General features: G+C 46.5%; 1 protein-coding gene across 1 annotated transcript; it reads left to right on the top strand.

Annotated features, from left to right (window-relative positions):
- Nucleotides 1–1,644: 1,644 nt before the first annotated feature.
- On the top strand, nt 1,645–12,509 carry LOC147152380 (uncharacterized). Its single transcript, XM_086054294.1, has 3 exons — nt 1,645–1,773; nt 11,745–12,173; nt 12,320–12,509. Exons 1-3 carry the CDS (start codon nt 1,645–1,647, stop codon nt 12,455–12,457), a joined length of 696 nt encoding a protein of 231 aa, XP_085910420.1. The 3' UTR covers nt 12,458–12,509.
- The last annotated feature ends 3,202 nt before the right edge of the window (nt 12,510–15,711 follow it).

Below are 15,711 nucleotides of genomic sequence, written 5' to 3'. Positions count from 1 at the left end.
ACTCAAACACACACAATTCACACTAGATTTCTGTAAATGACAATGATTGATTTTCTACAACGATTGAAATCTAGACGAAACACACTACAATGTTCAGAAACAGAAATAGAAACACAATAAAGAAATCCTATGCGAAGGCAAGTCTAAATAAATGAAGAAAAACAAATATCATAAGATTGTGAGGGAAGGGGCACTGAGACCAGACGATGTGTGTGTGTGTGTTGTGCGTGCGGGTGTGCTTCCGTGCACATGTGATGAGAGGTGAGCCGGTGTACCAAGTTAAGGTTAGCTGTTGATTCCCAATTGAATTATGCACCAACTGTATACCCTGTAGGAAATTGGAAGCTGCACTTACGGGTGTTGGTTATCGTCGCCCAAACAAGGAGGGAGGAAGCGTTGAAGCGGGAAGAGCAATGTCAAAGGGAAGCAAGAAGAAGAAGGAAAATTAAGTCCAAAAATGTAAAAGTTCAACCCAAGACAAATGATTGCAACGGCCCCCGTCGATTCTGCAGCTCAGCACGCGGCGTGGTCCAGACCGCCATTCCAGGCGCGCAGACACTGGTCGTGAGAGCGTTTCAGCACACTGTGATCCCCGTTTTGAGGGAGATGGCGCACCTTCTGTGCATGGGGCCGCACAGGGCTGGCTAAGCTGGTGAGGCTAGAACTATCAGATTGGCCCAAACAAAAATTTGAAGTCACCAGGTGCACCGTGGTTGGTCTCTGGCGGTGGGCGACCCGAACAAAAATCAGAGTCACAAAAGAAAAAGGAGCAAATGTTCTGACCCGGGACGAGTCAGAGGGTGGCTGGTGAGAGAGAAGAGTTAGTAAGTCAAAAAAAATAAAAAGTTCTCAAGGGAGTGAGTTTCAGAATAGCCTTCCAGTAGAATTTTGAGGTTTTTTTCAAGAGACCGTGTTCTCCAAGAGCGTTTTTTTTTCCAAGAGAGGATTTTTTTTAAGAGGACGAGGTTAGATTCTGCACAGGCTTTTTTAGAGGCCCCGCATGTAATGAACCTGGCTGCTTTCTTCCTTCACGTCTGGGCGTTGGCTGAAGGAAAACGGTCTTCCCTAATTTGTGAAGATTTTAGATATTTGCACAAATCAGCAGAAATGTTAAAATACCTGTTGTTGTGTTTTTTTTGTTTTGTTTTATCACTGAACAGGTCGGTCGCATTCCAGGATGATGGAACGCACAGTAAAGTTGTTGTGTTTTTTTTCTTGCACAAGTGGTCACATCGAGTATAACTAAAACTGCAATATAATCCAAACATCATGTATTGGGTGTTGTTTTCATTTCATATGTCCTGTGGAGGCAGATCAACACGAACACATTGGACGCAAATTAAAACATAATTTTAATTAGTTTCGAGCTGCAGACGCGGGTCAGTCCATCTTCACACTCACCACTAGGGGTGGCACGTGGTCTACCAATGTGCAGTTTTTGGGTAGAAGGATGTGTATTCCATTGGTGGTGGCGCCCGAGGGGGCCGGGTCCTGTGGGTTTAATGTTTCGGGCAGCTACGCCAGAGACGGCTTGATTGAGTGCAGACAGAAGGTGGTCCGGCATCTTTATGTTGGTGTTGGCCTTTTTGTGACCTCCTGCTGAGATAGCACTTCCTTGCTATCTGTGGTTGAATTGGAAAGACCATGCGTTGGTCTTCCTTTGGCTCCGGAAAGTCGCTCCAGATGCTGGTTTTAGCCCTTCTGGGTTTGGCCGACTATGTGTATTCCAGATCTGGCTGCGAAGGATCGGGGGTCAAGCCCTGTGTTCACCCGGTCTGGCATCCCATTTTCGTTACAGTGAAGACGGGTAATTTTGTCCCGGATGACAGACGGTGTATACAGAAAATGAGGACAACAGGAAGGTTAAAGATGAAGTCAACTCAAACCTATTCTTTTGTCAAGAATATGTTCTATGCAAGTGTGGGAATAATTATTGATAAAATAATCATAATAATTTGCTAATCATACATTTGCTGCTCATGATGCTTCCACAAACTAACCGTGAGGAGGTCAGGTAGATGCCACGCTAACGAATGCTAAGATGAAGATGATTATTGAAATTTCCTGCCACATTGTTGATTTCTCTACACGCAGACACATAGAGAAGTACAAGACGTTCCAAATGCCCTTTTGCTCACCCCATCCTTTAAAGTTGGAACGCCCATGTATGTAGGGATGTGAGAATAAAAAGGGAGACGGAGAGACTTTTTTTTAGAACGCTTGTAAGAATTGTATTGTACAGTTCTTCTCCGTTCTCCTTGCAAGCGTAAAATACAAAGAGAGTATCTTCATCTCTTTGTTTTGTGTGAACATTTATAAATGTCTGCCGGATAAACCTGACAGCAAGCCCACTAGTTGAAACAAGGCATTCTGCTAAATATTGTGTTTGTGGAATAAGAGTTAATCCACCCATTTTTAGCGGTCTCTGGGGGTGGCCATTTTGCCACTTCCGTCGACTGAGAATGACATCACAACTGCTCAGGGGTACAGATGAATGAAACTTTGGGACTCAATACGTTGGGGAGAAGCAAAACTACGGTGGAGAATTTGCGGCAAAAGCTTCTGTAGTAGCCAGCCATGCCAAGGAAATATGCGCAACGAGTGGAAAGAGTGGGATACGCCACTATCACGGCAACCTTGGCTTCTACGTACCTAGCGTTAGCCAACCTCATGCCCCAAATACGTAAACGTAGCATTTCCAAACTCACACTTTACTAGATTAAGAGTGAAGCATTGGCTAATCGAGAGAAAACTTGCTGGAGTATGTCAAGGTTATCTTCCCAAGTAAGTCAAGTGTACAATCAAATCATGTAAATACGCACAACAGTTAGGAGAGCTGTGCAAAACCAGGTTCACTTACCGCTGAAAAGTGGCAGGTGCCTTGTACATTCAAAAAGCCATAACAGTGTACAGTGGTACCTCCACTTACGAAATTAATTGGTTCTGAAAGAAATTTCCTTAAGTAGAACATTTTGTAAGTAGAGACGAGATTTTAAAGCGTGACGTCATCGGCAGGCGCGAAGGACCCGATCACATCTGCTACTCACACCGGCTTGCTGCGGGCCGGATCTAATAATAAATCAATATCATCGCCAAGGGGCAAATGACGAGGACGCTGGATAGACATATCTATCACATATATATCTATCTACCAGTCTACCTACACACATAGAGACATACGGTAGAGGTCCCTCTTAGCCAATGGGATGCCAGGTAATAGACAATGGCAGAGCAGCTATGCGTATGTTGCGTTCAGGAAACTCTGGAGCTGTGAGTAGCAGCCCATACTCTATATTTACCTTTCGTATCCTGAAATAACAAGAGGCAATATTTTCCTGTTGAGGCGTTTCGTAACTTGAAATTTTCATTTGAAGAGACTTTCGTAAGTAGAAGTATCACTGTATTGCTAAAAGTAATCAGGCGTGATGAACGCAGATATATCAGAGGCCCGCTCAGTTAATGGCACTTGCCAGTAACCTTTCAATAAATCAATTTTTTTAACAAAGGTAGCAGAACCGAGGTTATCAATGCAGTCCCCCTTACGAGGCATGAGGTATAAATCAGGGACCGTAGCGTAGCTTAGTTCACTTTATGGTAATCACTGATAAACGGAGGAGAACCAGCAGGTTTGCCCTCAATTTGACAAGGTGAACTGCATAGCTCCATGCATTGGAGCTATTTGTGGCCAACCCGTGCTTCAACAAATACTCAGCTTCTTGTTTCATGAGTGTGTTTTGCGCCATTTAATTGGTATGGGTGCAGGCAAATTAATTTTGCAACATTTACAATAATATCATGCTTAGCATGTCACCAAAAAGGCAGAGAAATTCATTGAATAAATCAGCATTGTTTTTCCGCTGTCCCTGGGACAAATGCACAAGAAGTGAATAAGAATGAATAAGAATAAGAATGCCTTTATTGATCCCACAGTGGGGAAATTTTCATTGTTACAGTAGCAAAGATATAGGTCACACAGGGGCGGCGGCATAATGTGGCCATTAATGTATAACATTGACGGCAAACATTTAGAATCAAACCTATGTAGATATACGCAGTAACATGTGTATATACACATGTGTATACACACCAACCTACATCTACATAAAAATATGAGGAACACTCATTTCGGCCTGTACATAGTACAGAGGAAAAAATACTCTAAGTGACAGTGCTGCAGTGCTGTAGTGAAATGTAAGGAACAGCATTGGATAAAAATAAAACTAGACTAACAGTAGTGGGGAATGTTGAGTATTGCACGGTATTACAGTAGTGGGGAATATTGGGTATTGCACGATACGAGCTCAGGTGCAGGACTGCACAATTGCACTAATGACCGCCAGTTTGTAGAGACTACACAATGTTCTTGTTAAAGAGTCTGACAGCAGCAGGCAAGAAGGAACGGCGGAATCTCTCCTTTGCACAGCGAGGGTGTAACAGTCTGTCACTGAAGGTGCTGTGGAGTGCTGTTAGGGTGCCCTGGAGGGGGTGGTCCGGGTTGCCCAGCATTGATGACAGCTTGGCCAACATCCTCCTGTCCCCCACCGAGTCCACAGAGTCCAGGGAGCAGCCCAGGACAGAGCCGGCCCTCTTGACCAGTTTGTCCAGCCGCTTCTTGTCCCGGGCCGAGACGCCGCCTGCCCAGGTGACCACTCCCTGGAAGATGACCGATGCAACCACCGAGTCATAAAAGTTCCTGAGGAGTGTCCCCTGAACCCCAAAAGACCTCAGTCTCCTGAGGAGGAAGAGTCTGCTCTGACTCTTCCTATAGAGGGCGTCTGTGTTGTCGCACCAGTCCAGTTTATTGTTCAGATGAACACCCAGGTACTTGTAAGTTGAGACTCTCTCAACATCTGTTCCCCGGATGTTCACTGGTGCAGGTGAAGAGTGCTGGCGCCTACCGAAATCCACCACCATTTCTTTGGATTTCCCCGCATTGATCAGGAGGCGGTTCTGCTGGCACCAGTCCACAAAACCCTGAGTAAGTTCTCTGTACTCCCGATCATCTCCGCCTGTGATGAGGCCGACAATCGCAGAGTCGTCAGAGAACTTCTGCAGGTGACAGGTAGGGGTGTTGTAGTTGAAGTCCGAGGTGTAGAGGGTGAACAGGAAGGGAGCCAAGACAGTTCCCTGTGGGGCCCCCGTGCTGCAGAGGAGCACGTCAGACACACAGTCCTGTGTCCTCACATACCGTGGCCGGTTTGTGAGGTAGTCCTGGATCCATGTGGTGAGGTGGTGCGCCACCCCCGCCCGCTCCAGCTTGTCTCCCAGTAGGGTGGGCTGGATGGTGTTGAAAGCACTGGAGAAATCAAAGAACATGATCCTCACAGTGCTCCCCGCCTTCTCCAGGTGGGAGAGTGAAGTGTGGAGGAGGTAGATGATGGCATCATCCACACTGATGCCAGGCTGGTATGCGAACTGGAGTGGGTCCATTGAGGAGCTCACCAGGGGGCGCAGGTGGACAAGGACCAGTCTCTCCAGGGTCTTCATCAGGTGAGACGTCAGCGCCACCGGTCTGAAGCTGTTGAGCTCCTTCGGGTGGGGGGTCTTTGGCACCGGGACCAGGCAGGATGTTTTCCATAGCTGGGGGACCCTGCCCAGCTTCAGGCTCAGGTTGAACATGTGCTGGACAATTCCACACAGCTGGTCTGCGCAGGATTTGAGGAGCTGGGGGCTGATGCCATCTGGACCCGCTGCCTTCCTCGCCTTCATCTTCTTCAGCTGGTTCCTCACCTGAGATGTTGTGAAGGCCAAGGCTGGACAGGAAGGAGTGGTGGCTATCTGGTGTAGCTGGGAGCTGGAGACTGTGGAGAAAAGAGGGGAGGGGGTGACACGCCCAGCAGGAGGAGTAGGTGGAGACTGCAGCAGGAGAGACGGAGTGGAGGCAGGCATCTGATCGAACCTATTGAAAAAGAGATTTAGCTCATTTGCCCACTGCAGGTCCCCCCCAGTCCGGGTCTTGGGTTGTCCGTGGCCTGAGATGGTCTTCAGGCCCCTCCAGACTCCCCTGGCGTTATTCTGCAGCAGCTGCTCCTCCATCCTCTTCCTGTAGGACCTTTTCCCCTCTCTGATCCTCCTCCTCAGCTGGCGCTGCACAGTCCTCCGCTCCTCTATGTTGCCTGACGCAAAAGCCCTCCTCTTCTCCTTCAGGAGAGCTTTTATGTCTGGTGTGATCCAGGGTTTGTTGTTGGAGAAACACCTTCCTGTCCTGGTGGGTATGGTGTTCTCCATGCAGAAATTTATATAGTCTGTAACAGTGTCCGTTAGACTACTAATGTCTTCCCCGTGAGCATCGCTGAAAACTTCCCACACAGTTGTGCTGAAGCAGTCCTTTAAGGCCTCCTCGGCCTCTCCAGACCATCTCTGAACCGTGCGGGTCACAGCTGGCTGCCTGCGGACCAGAGGTTTGTACACAGACTGGAGAGCCACCAGGTTGTGATCAGCTTTGCCCAGCGGGGGGAGGGGCAGTGATGTGTATGCCTCCTTGGTGTTGGCATAGAAAAGGTCCAGTGTTTTATTGTCTCTGGTGTGGCAGGTGACATACTGTGTGAATGAAGGCAGAGAGGAGGAAGGGGAGGCATGATTGAAGTCACCAGAGATGAGTACCAGGGCATTTGGGTGCTGTGTTTGTAGCCTGCTCACTGCTGCAGTCAAGACATCACAGGCTGTGTCGCTGCTGGCAGCTGGTGGGACGTAGACAGTCACCGCGATCACGTGACTAAACTCTCGCGGGATGTAGAATGGCCTCATGCCAACAGCTAGCAGCTCAATATCCCTGCTGCAAAGCTGCTCCTTAATCGTGATGTGCCCAGGATTACACCATCTATCGTTCACAAACACAGCCAGCCCTCCTCCTTTCCTCTTTCCACTCTCCAGCGTCCTGTCCGCGCGTATGATTTGGAAGCCGTCCAATTCTACGACCGCGTTCGGCGTTAGCGTTGTTAGCCACGACTCCGTGAATAGCATCAGGCTAGCCTCCCGGAAGTCCCTCTCGTGCCGGGTAAGCGCCGCTAGCTCGTCCATCTTGTTGGGGAGCGATCTAACATTCCCCATCATAACAGACGGGAGGACGGGATGGTATCGTCTCCTCCTTTCCCTGCGTTTAACCCCCACACGAGATCCCCGTCTCTTCCTCCTCAGCTCACGGGGGATATCGGGTCTCGCCCCGGGAGCCGGCGCATGGTTAGCACAGAGTGCTAACAGCTGATTCCGGCTGTAAACAATGGGGGCTCGGCTCCGAGCCAAGTCGCTGGACACGATCGCGCAAAAAATAGCCATCAGCAGCAGCAAGAATACCGCAGTTTGGGTGTCCATTGCTACGCAAGTTACGACTATCAATTATACCAAAAAAGTATGAGGTAGAGTAATATTAAAGAACAAAAACACACGAAAAGGCTCACCGATGAGCCGGAGCTACTGTAGCGGGCTGCCACTCGCGCGGCGCCGGAAGGTACGGCTTTTAACATTTCTGAAATTGGGAAACAGACACTGTGTCTTGTGAACAGTTGAACCATCGTCGGACATATCACGCGTCAGACAACTTTTAGCTATATCGGATTTGGGCTCAGGCACACAAGAATGGTGAAGTTTAAAAGTATTAATGTGGCGAAAGTATGTTTTTCGCTTTCTATCAGGCGTGTTCACTGCATTGGCCATATCACTGAATTTTCTAATTGTTTCATATGAACCAGAGAACGTAGCCGATAATGCGCTACCAGGAACAGGAAGCAAAATGCCCTCACTTTATCACCTACACTGAGATCACACTTTTCTGTCAAAGCCACGCTTCATTTTTGTCTGTGTACCAGTGAGTGAAGTTTTGGCTTTTTTCGTTAGCCTTTAGAATACGCTTGCGAAAGTTGCTAACATAATGAGCACATTTGGTGGAACGGAACAAGATACCATTTTTTCGTTCAGTGCCTTTAAAGATCAAGTGTGAAGTAAACTTAGCCAACCTTCTTTTGAGTAGTACTAATGGCTAAAACTATTTTAAGCATACTTTCAGTATTTTTTTTTAACACAACTAACCCAGATTCATAATTAGACCCATAGCAATGCGCTTAACAACGAAAATAAATGTTCAGCAGTCTCCAGTAATCTTTGGCGAATGATGTAATTTAAAGAAGACCAAGTCGCCAGTCAGCCATTGTACTGAACTGAAGTTGTTTGAGTGGCCCAAAGATAAAAATAGGGCACGTAAATGGACCAGTTTCGTTCTCGCAACGCGATTGAATTTCACGCCGCTGTCGATGAGTGGTCTTTGTTTCAAGCACTTCAAAGATCTGTTTTCTCAACCATTTTGCTTATGATAAAGGGTTTGTAAAAAGTTAGGTGTGATTATAGTCAATTATGAAAAACCCGGTGTCTTAGTTGTTTGTAAATCGATCACTTTGTTGATGAATGAACATGCCTCATCCTCTTGGAAAACTGACGATCACAAGTGAATTTTACTGCAAATTGACTTTTGACTTTATGATTCATTAAATATTCCTTATCTATGCCTACTAGTAATATCAAAATTAGGGGTGTAACGGTACGCTAAATCACATTTCGGTTCGGTTTCTTGGAAATTTCGGTTTGGTATATTTTCGGTACAAAAAAACAGATTTAAAAAAAATATATGTTTATTTAGAAAAGATGACAACGGTACATTTTTTTTAGAACAAATAAATAAAAGCGAACCATTCGGGTTATATTGTAAGAAATTACACCAGAATAAAAAAAATCCCTAACAATAAAGATCTCTTAATTTTATAAACACACTGGACCCTTTAAACACTCAGCTACAATAACAGTTACAATTATTGCTAACTATATTCAAATTATTTTTATAATGAAAAAAATACAGGAACTTTAAAAAGTCTTTATGAAATTCTATACACTTTTTAGGCATTGAAATCTTTGAATGTTCAACAGCATATTGTAACAAATTGGGTTATCTGTGTTGTGGTCGCATTTGTGTTTTGCTAAATTGTGATGTTTCAGAGGTTCATGAATGCATCGTACGGCTAGCGAGGGGAGGAGCGAAGTACTTTTGAAAGAAAGCGGAGTACTTCTGAAAGAAACGTTTGTTGTACTGTATTCAAAATTGGCGTCGGCTGCGTCCCACAGTAGCCGGTTGGATTAATAAAAACGTAATTAAACTACGCCTGATGGCATGTTCCTGGAAGACGCTACAATAAGATAAATCTCGCTATTTAAGTTTGACGTTTTTGGCTAAAAAGACTGCTTGATTCCTCGTCAAAGAAACATTCAAAGTCGGATGGTGCCGTTTAAAGTGCGTTATTAGACGTATTACCTGCAACATAGCCGCCGATGTCATGTAGCAATGTCGGCACACAACTTTCGGACTGATACACTTACCTTTCCCCATCAGCGATTTTAACAGGAAACCCAGAATGTTCCCAAACAGCAGACCACAGTATATGGGGGGACCTTCGACCCTTGGCTTGTTTGCGTAAGCCAAAATAATGCCATTTATACATGCATTTATGATTTATCACGACTTCTGGAGTACTGGCTCTTCTTTTGTGCTGCCGCTCTCCTCTCCCGCGAGCAACAGTCACTAGCGCAAGTGCGTAAGCTCGCGCTAATAATAAGAACTGATCAGAAATGGTAAGCAAGGTAGAGTGAACCGAGCATGCCATACTGAAACGTAGTAATACACCCCCATATACCGTTACACCCCTAATCAAAATATGACAAGAAACACCAACTCAACATGACGGATACTCTCAGTGCTAGAAGAATAAATGGAATAGGTATGTAATCTCATCATGCGTTATTTGCAACCAGCACAGCCTCCAATTCCAAACAATAAGGCTAGGCTAATAACGGCAGCCTATACATCTTACCATTCTTCCAGTCTTGATGGATCTCATCTCCACTCCATGTCCGGTCATTCAGGCACAACATTTTCAACATCCTGAGCATCTGGCTCATACATGTATGGTCCAGCAGACATCATGCCAACAACCGCCTCTTCCTCCAACTCTTCAAACACCTGGATCCCCTGAGATAAATTTGAAATACCGCTTTCTGAGTTGATTTCTGACTGGCTTTGTTGAGCGCTGCCATTGTTCTTCTTGAAATGACTTAGGGAAAATAATTACTTTGTTGAATATCCAAAATAGATTTGATTTTTCCATGGTTTATTTTTTGTATGATGTTAAGTACTTCTGGCGCCGCGCGAGTGGCAGCCCGCTACAGTAGCTCCGGCTCATCGGTGAGCCTTTTCGTGTGTTTTTGTTCTTTAATATTACTCTACCTCATACCTTTTTCGTATAATTGATAGTCGTAACTTGCGTAGCAATGGACACCCAAACTGCGGTATTCTTGCTGCTGCTGCTATTTTTTGCGCGATCGTGTCCGGCGACTTGGCTCGGAGCCGAGCCCCCATTGTTTACAGCCGGAATCAGCTGTTAGCACTCCGTGCTAACCATGCGCCGGCTCCCGGGGCGAGACCCGATATCCCCCGTGAGCTGAGGAGGAAGAGACGGGGATCTCGTGCGGGGGTTAAACGCCGGGAAAGGAGGAGACGATACCATCCCGTCCTCCCGTCTGTTATCATGGGGAATGTTAGATCGCTCCCCAACAAGATGGACGAGCTAGCGGCGCTTACCCGGCACGAGAGGGACTTCCGGGAGGCTAGCCTGATGCTATTCACGGAGTCGTGGCTAACAACGCTAACGCCGAACGCGGTCGTAGAATTGGACGGCTTCCAAATCATACGCGCGGACAGGACGCTGGAGAGTGGAAAGAGGAAAGGAGGAGGGCTGGCTGTGTTTGTGAACGATAGATGGTGTAATCCTGGGCACATCACGATTAAGGAGCAGCTTTGCAGCAGGGATATTGAGCTGCTAGCTGTTGGCATGAGGCCATTCTACATCCCGCGAGAGTTTAGTCACGTGATCGCGGTGACCGTCTACGTCCCACCAGCTGCCAGCAGCGACACAGCCTGTGATGTCTTGACTGCAGCAGTGAGCAGGCTACAAACACAGCACCCAAATGCCCTGGTACTCATCTCTGGTGACTTCAATCATGCCTCCCCTTCCTCCTCTCTGCCTTCATTCACACAGTATGTCACCTGCCACACCAGAGACAATAAAACACTGGACCTTTTCTATGCCAACACCAAGGAGGCATACACATCACTGCCCCTCCCCCCGCTGGGCAAAGCTGATCACAACCTGGTGGCTCTCCAGTCTGTGTACAAACCTCTGGTCCGCAGGCAGCCAGCTGTGACCCGCACGGTTCAGAGATGGTCTGGAGAGGCCGAGGAGGCCTTAAAGGACTGCTTCAGCACAACTGTGTGGGAAGTATTCAGCGATGCTCACGGGGAAGACATTAGTAGTCTAACGGACACTGTTACAGACTACATAAATTTCTGCATGGAGAACACCATACCCACCAGGACAGTAAGGTGTTTCTCCAACAACAAACCCTGGATCACACCAGACATAAAAGCTCTCCTGAAGGAGAAGAGGAGGGCTTTTGCGTCAGGCAACATAGAGGAGCGGAGGACTGTGCAGCGCCAGCTGAGGAGGAGGATCAGAGAGGGGAAAAGGTCCTACAGGAAGAGGATGGAGGAGCAGCTGCTGCAGAATAACGCCAGGGGAGTCTGGAGGGGCCTGAAGACCATCTCAGGCCACGGACAACCCAAGACCCGGACTGGGGGGGACCTGCAGTGGGCAAATGAGCTGAATCTCTTTTTCAATAGGTTCGATCAGATGCCTGCCTCCACTCAGTCTCTCCTGCTGCAGTCTCCACCTACTCCTCCTGCTGGGCGTGTCACCCCCTCCCCTCTTTTCTCCACAGTCTCCAGCTCCCAGCTACACCAGATAGCCACCACTCCTTCCTGTCCAGCCTTGGCCTTCACAACATCTCAGGTGAGGAACCAGCTGAAGAAGATGAAGGCGAGGAAGGCAGCGGGTCCAGATGGCATCAGCCCCCAGCTCCTCAAATCCTGCGCAGACCAGCTGTGTGGAATTGTCCAGCACATGTTCAACCTGAGCCTGAAGCTGGGCAGGGTCCCCCAGCTATGGAAAACATCCTGCCTGGTCCCGGTGCCAAAGACCCTCCACCCGAAGGAGCTCAACAGCTTCAGACCAGTGGCGCTGACGTCTCACCTGATGAAGACCCTGGAGAGACTGGTCCTTGTCCACCTGCGCCCCCTGGTGAGCTCCTCAATGGACCCACTCCAGTTCGCATACCAGCCTGGCATCAGTGTGGATGATGCCATCATCTACCTCCTCCACACTTCACTCTCCCACCTGGAGAAGGCAGGGAGCACTGTGAGGATCATGTTCTTTGATTTCTCCAGTGCTTTCAACAGCATCCAGCCCACCCTACTGGGAGACAAGCTGGAGCGGGCGGGGGTGGCGCACCACCTCACCACATGGATCCAGGACTACCTCACAAACCGGCCACAGTATGTGAGGACACAGGACTGTGTGTCTGACGTACTCCTCTGCAGCACGGGGGCCCCACAGGGAACTGTCTTGGCTCCCTTCCTGTTCACTCTCTACACCTCGGACTTCAACTACAACACCCCTACCTGTCACCTGCAGAAGTTCTCTGACGACTCTGCGATTGTCGGCCTCATCACAGGCGGAGATGATCGGGAGTACAGAGAACTTACTCAGGGTTTTGTGGACTGGTGCCAGCAGAACCGCCTCCTGATCAATGCGGGGAAATCCAAAGAAATGGTGGTGGATTTCGGTAGGCGCCAGCACTCTTCACCTGCACCAGTGAATATCCGGGGAACAGATGTTGAGAGAGTCTCAACTTACAAGTACCTGGGTGTTCATCTGAACAATAAACTGGACTGGTGCGACAACACAGACGCCCTCTATAGGAAGAGTCAGAGCAGACTCTTCCTACTCAGGAGACTGAGGTCTTTTGGGGTTCAGGGGACACTCCTCAGGAACTTTTATGACTCGGTGGTTGCATCGGTCATCTTCCAGGGAGTGGTCACCTGGGCAGGCGGCGTCTCGGCCCGGGACAAGAAGCGGCTGGACAAACTGGTCAAGAGGGCCGGCTCTGTCCTGGGCTGCTCCCTGGACTCTGTGGACTCGGTGGGAGACAGGAGAATGTTGGCCAAGCTGTCATCAATGCTGGGCAACCCGGACCACCCCCTCCAGGGCACCCTAACAGCACTCCACAGCACCTTCAGTGACAGACTGTTACACCCTCGCTGTGCAAAGGAGAGATTCCGCCGTTCCTTCTTGCCTGCTGCTGTCAGACTCTTTAACAAGAACATTGTGTAGTCTCTACAAACTGGCGGACATTAGTGCAATTGTGCAGTCCTGCACCTGAGCTCATATCGTGCAATACCCAATATTCCCCACTACTGTAATACCGTGCAATACTCAACATTCCCCACTACTGTTAGTCTAGTTTTATTTTTATCCAATGCTGTTCCTTACATTTCACTACAGCACTGCAGCACTGTCACTTACTTAGAGTATTTTTTCCTCTGTACTATGTACAGGCCGAAATGAGTGTTCCTCATATTTTTTATGTAGATGTAGGTTGGTGTGTATACACATGTGTATATACACATGTTACTGCGTATATCTACATAGGTTTGATTCTAAATGTTTGCCGTCAATGTTATACATTAATGGCCACATTATGCCGCCGCCCCTGTGTGACCTATATCTTTGCTACTGTAACAATGAAAATTTCCCCACTGTGGGATCAATAAAGACATTCTTATCTTATCTTATCTTATCTTAAATAGGGGTGTAACGGTACGCTAAATCACATTTTGGTTCGGTTCGGTTTTTGGGAAACTTCAGTTCGGGATATTTTCGGTACAAAAAAACAGATTTTTTTTTCTTAAATGGTTTTTTGAGAAGATGACAAGTAAATGGTACATTTTTTTTTCGAAAAAATAAGTAATAGCAAACCATTCCGGTGATATTCTAAGAAATTACACCAGAAAAAATGAAAAATACACTATCAATAAAGATCTCTTAGTTTTGTAAATTATTAAAACACTGAAATCTTTAAACACTCATCAGCAATAGCCAATGACACACCTAAGTATTCAAGTTAAACACAAGTTGTCATTACAGTACATGTACCGGTATACACTTTTTGTGATTAAAAAAAATACATACAATAACAATTACAATTATTGCTAACTATATTACAACTCTTTTTATATTGAAAAACTACTGTAACTTTAAAAAGTTTTTATGAAATTGTATACACTTTTTAGGCATTGAAATCTTTGAATGTTAAACAGCATATTTTAACGAATTGGGTTATCTGTGATGTGGTCGGATTTGTGTGTTGCTGAGTTGTGATGTTTCCGAGGTTCATGAATGCACCGTACGGCAAGCGAGGGGGGGAGCGGAGAAAGAAGAGCGCGGGCAGTTGTGCTTGGGTTAATAAAAACTTGATGATTAAACTACGTCTGACGGCGTGTTCCTGGAAGATGCTACAGTATGATAAATCTCGCTGTTTAAGTTGAACGTTTTTGCTCCCTCGTCTAATAAACATTCACAGTCGGATGATGCCGTGCATGTTAGACGTGCTACAGTATCTGCAACAGAGCCGCCAATCTCATGTAGCAATGTCGGCACACAACTTTGGGACTCCTCCACGTACCTTTCCCCATCGGCGATTTTAACAGGAAAGCCAGAATGTTCCCAAACAGCAGACCACAGTATATGGGGGGACCTTCGACCCTTGGCTTGTTTGCGTAAGCCAAAATAATGCCATTTATCCATGCATTTATGATTTATCACGACTTCTGGAGTACTGGCTCCTCTTTTGTGCTGCCGCTCTCCTCTCCCGCGAGCAACAGTCACTAGCTGTTTTAAGACAGGGAAGAATGAGATAACGTGACGGTTTATGGCAGTAAACACAATTTCGGTCTTTGTTAGCTTTAACGGACTTTGCAGGAGAAGTGTTCAGAGGTGGCAGAGCACGGAGCCTTCCAACCAAGCTGATAAATTTATTTCTGTGGGTTACCACAAATAGAGAGTTTACTTTTTGTTCATTCAAGTACACCACAACACAGTCAGGGAGATTTTTCTTTAAGTCCTCCAACAACACGAGTTCTCGTACAGAGGAAAAGGTCGCAGCTTGGGCAGATGCACACTATTTGTCAAAAAGTGTTCCTTTCTCCCGGGCTTAATTCAACATATGTGAGGTTTGGGCTTTTCTGAGATTTCAAAACTTTTGTTTGTAAGGCTCAGGCACTGCCTCATAGGCGCTTAAAACAGTTATAACAGTGTCATAGCATAAACTGTCATCAATGCAATGCAGTAATTATTTCCTGCCCTTTCCATGTACTTGACATTGCATAGGATCGGCCAAACATCTTGTGGCCACTATAAAGGCATTTATCAACAATCATCTAATTTGTTAGCAAAATAAACCAAATTTTAGTTTTCACTTTTGAGTTCTGCGTCATGTGATTGAATAGTCTTGCTTTGTTTACTACAGTTGAAAACAGAATCTGTAAAGGCTAATTCATCAATAGGTACAGATATTTTTGAAGATGGCGCACTGAAATCTCATACTTTGATTCAGGCTGTAACTGCGTGCACCATTACAAAGTTGTTGAAATATTGCAATGATAAATATTGAAGCCATAATTTATTAACAATTATGATATGATGATGATGTTATGATTATGAGTGATGTTTGTGTTGTGCATTTGAACAGTATGCATAATTATTTTTATCTTATAACTGT

This window comes from Filicampus tigris, chromosome 2 (genome assembly GCF_054856515.1).
Source record: "Filicampus tigris isolate MCC_2025a chromosome 2, RoL_Ftig_1.0, whole genome shotgun sequence".
In the NCBI taxonomy this organism is placed as follows: Eukaryota; Metazoa; Chordata; class Actinopteri; order Syngnathiformes; family Syngnathidae; genus Filicampus; species Filicampus tigris.
The sequence above is the reverse complement of the archived record's forward strand: the minus strand, read 5'-3'. Positions and strand labels throughout refer to the sequence as shown.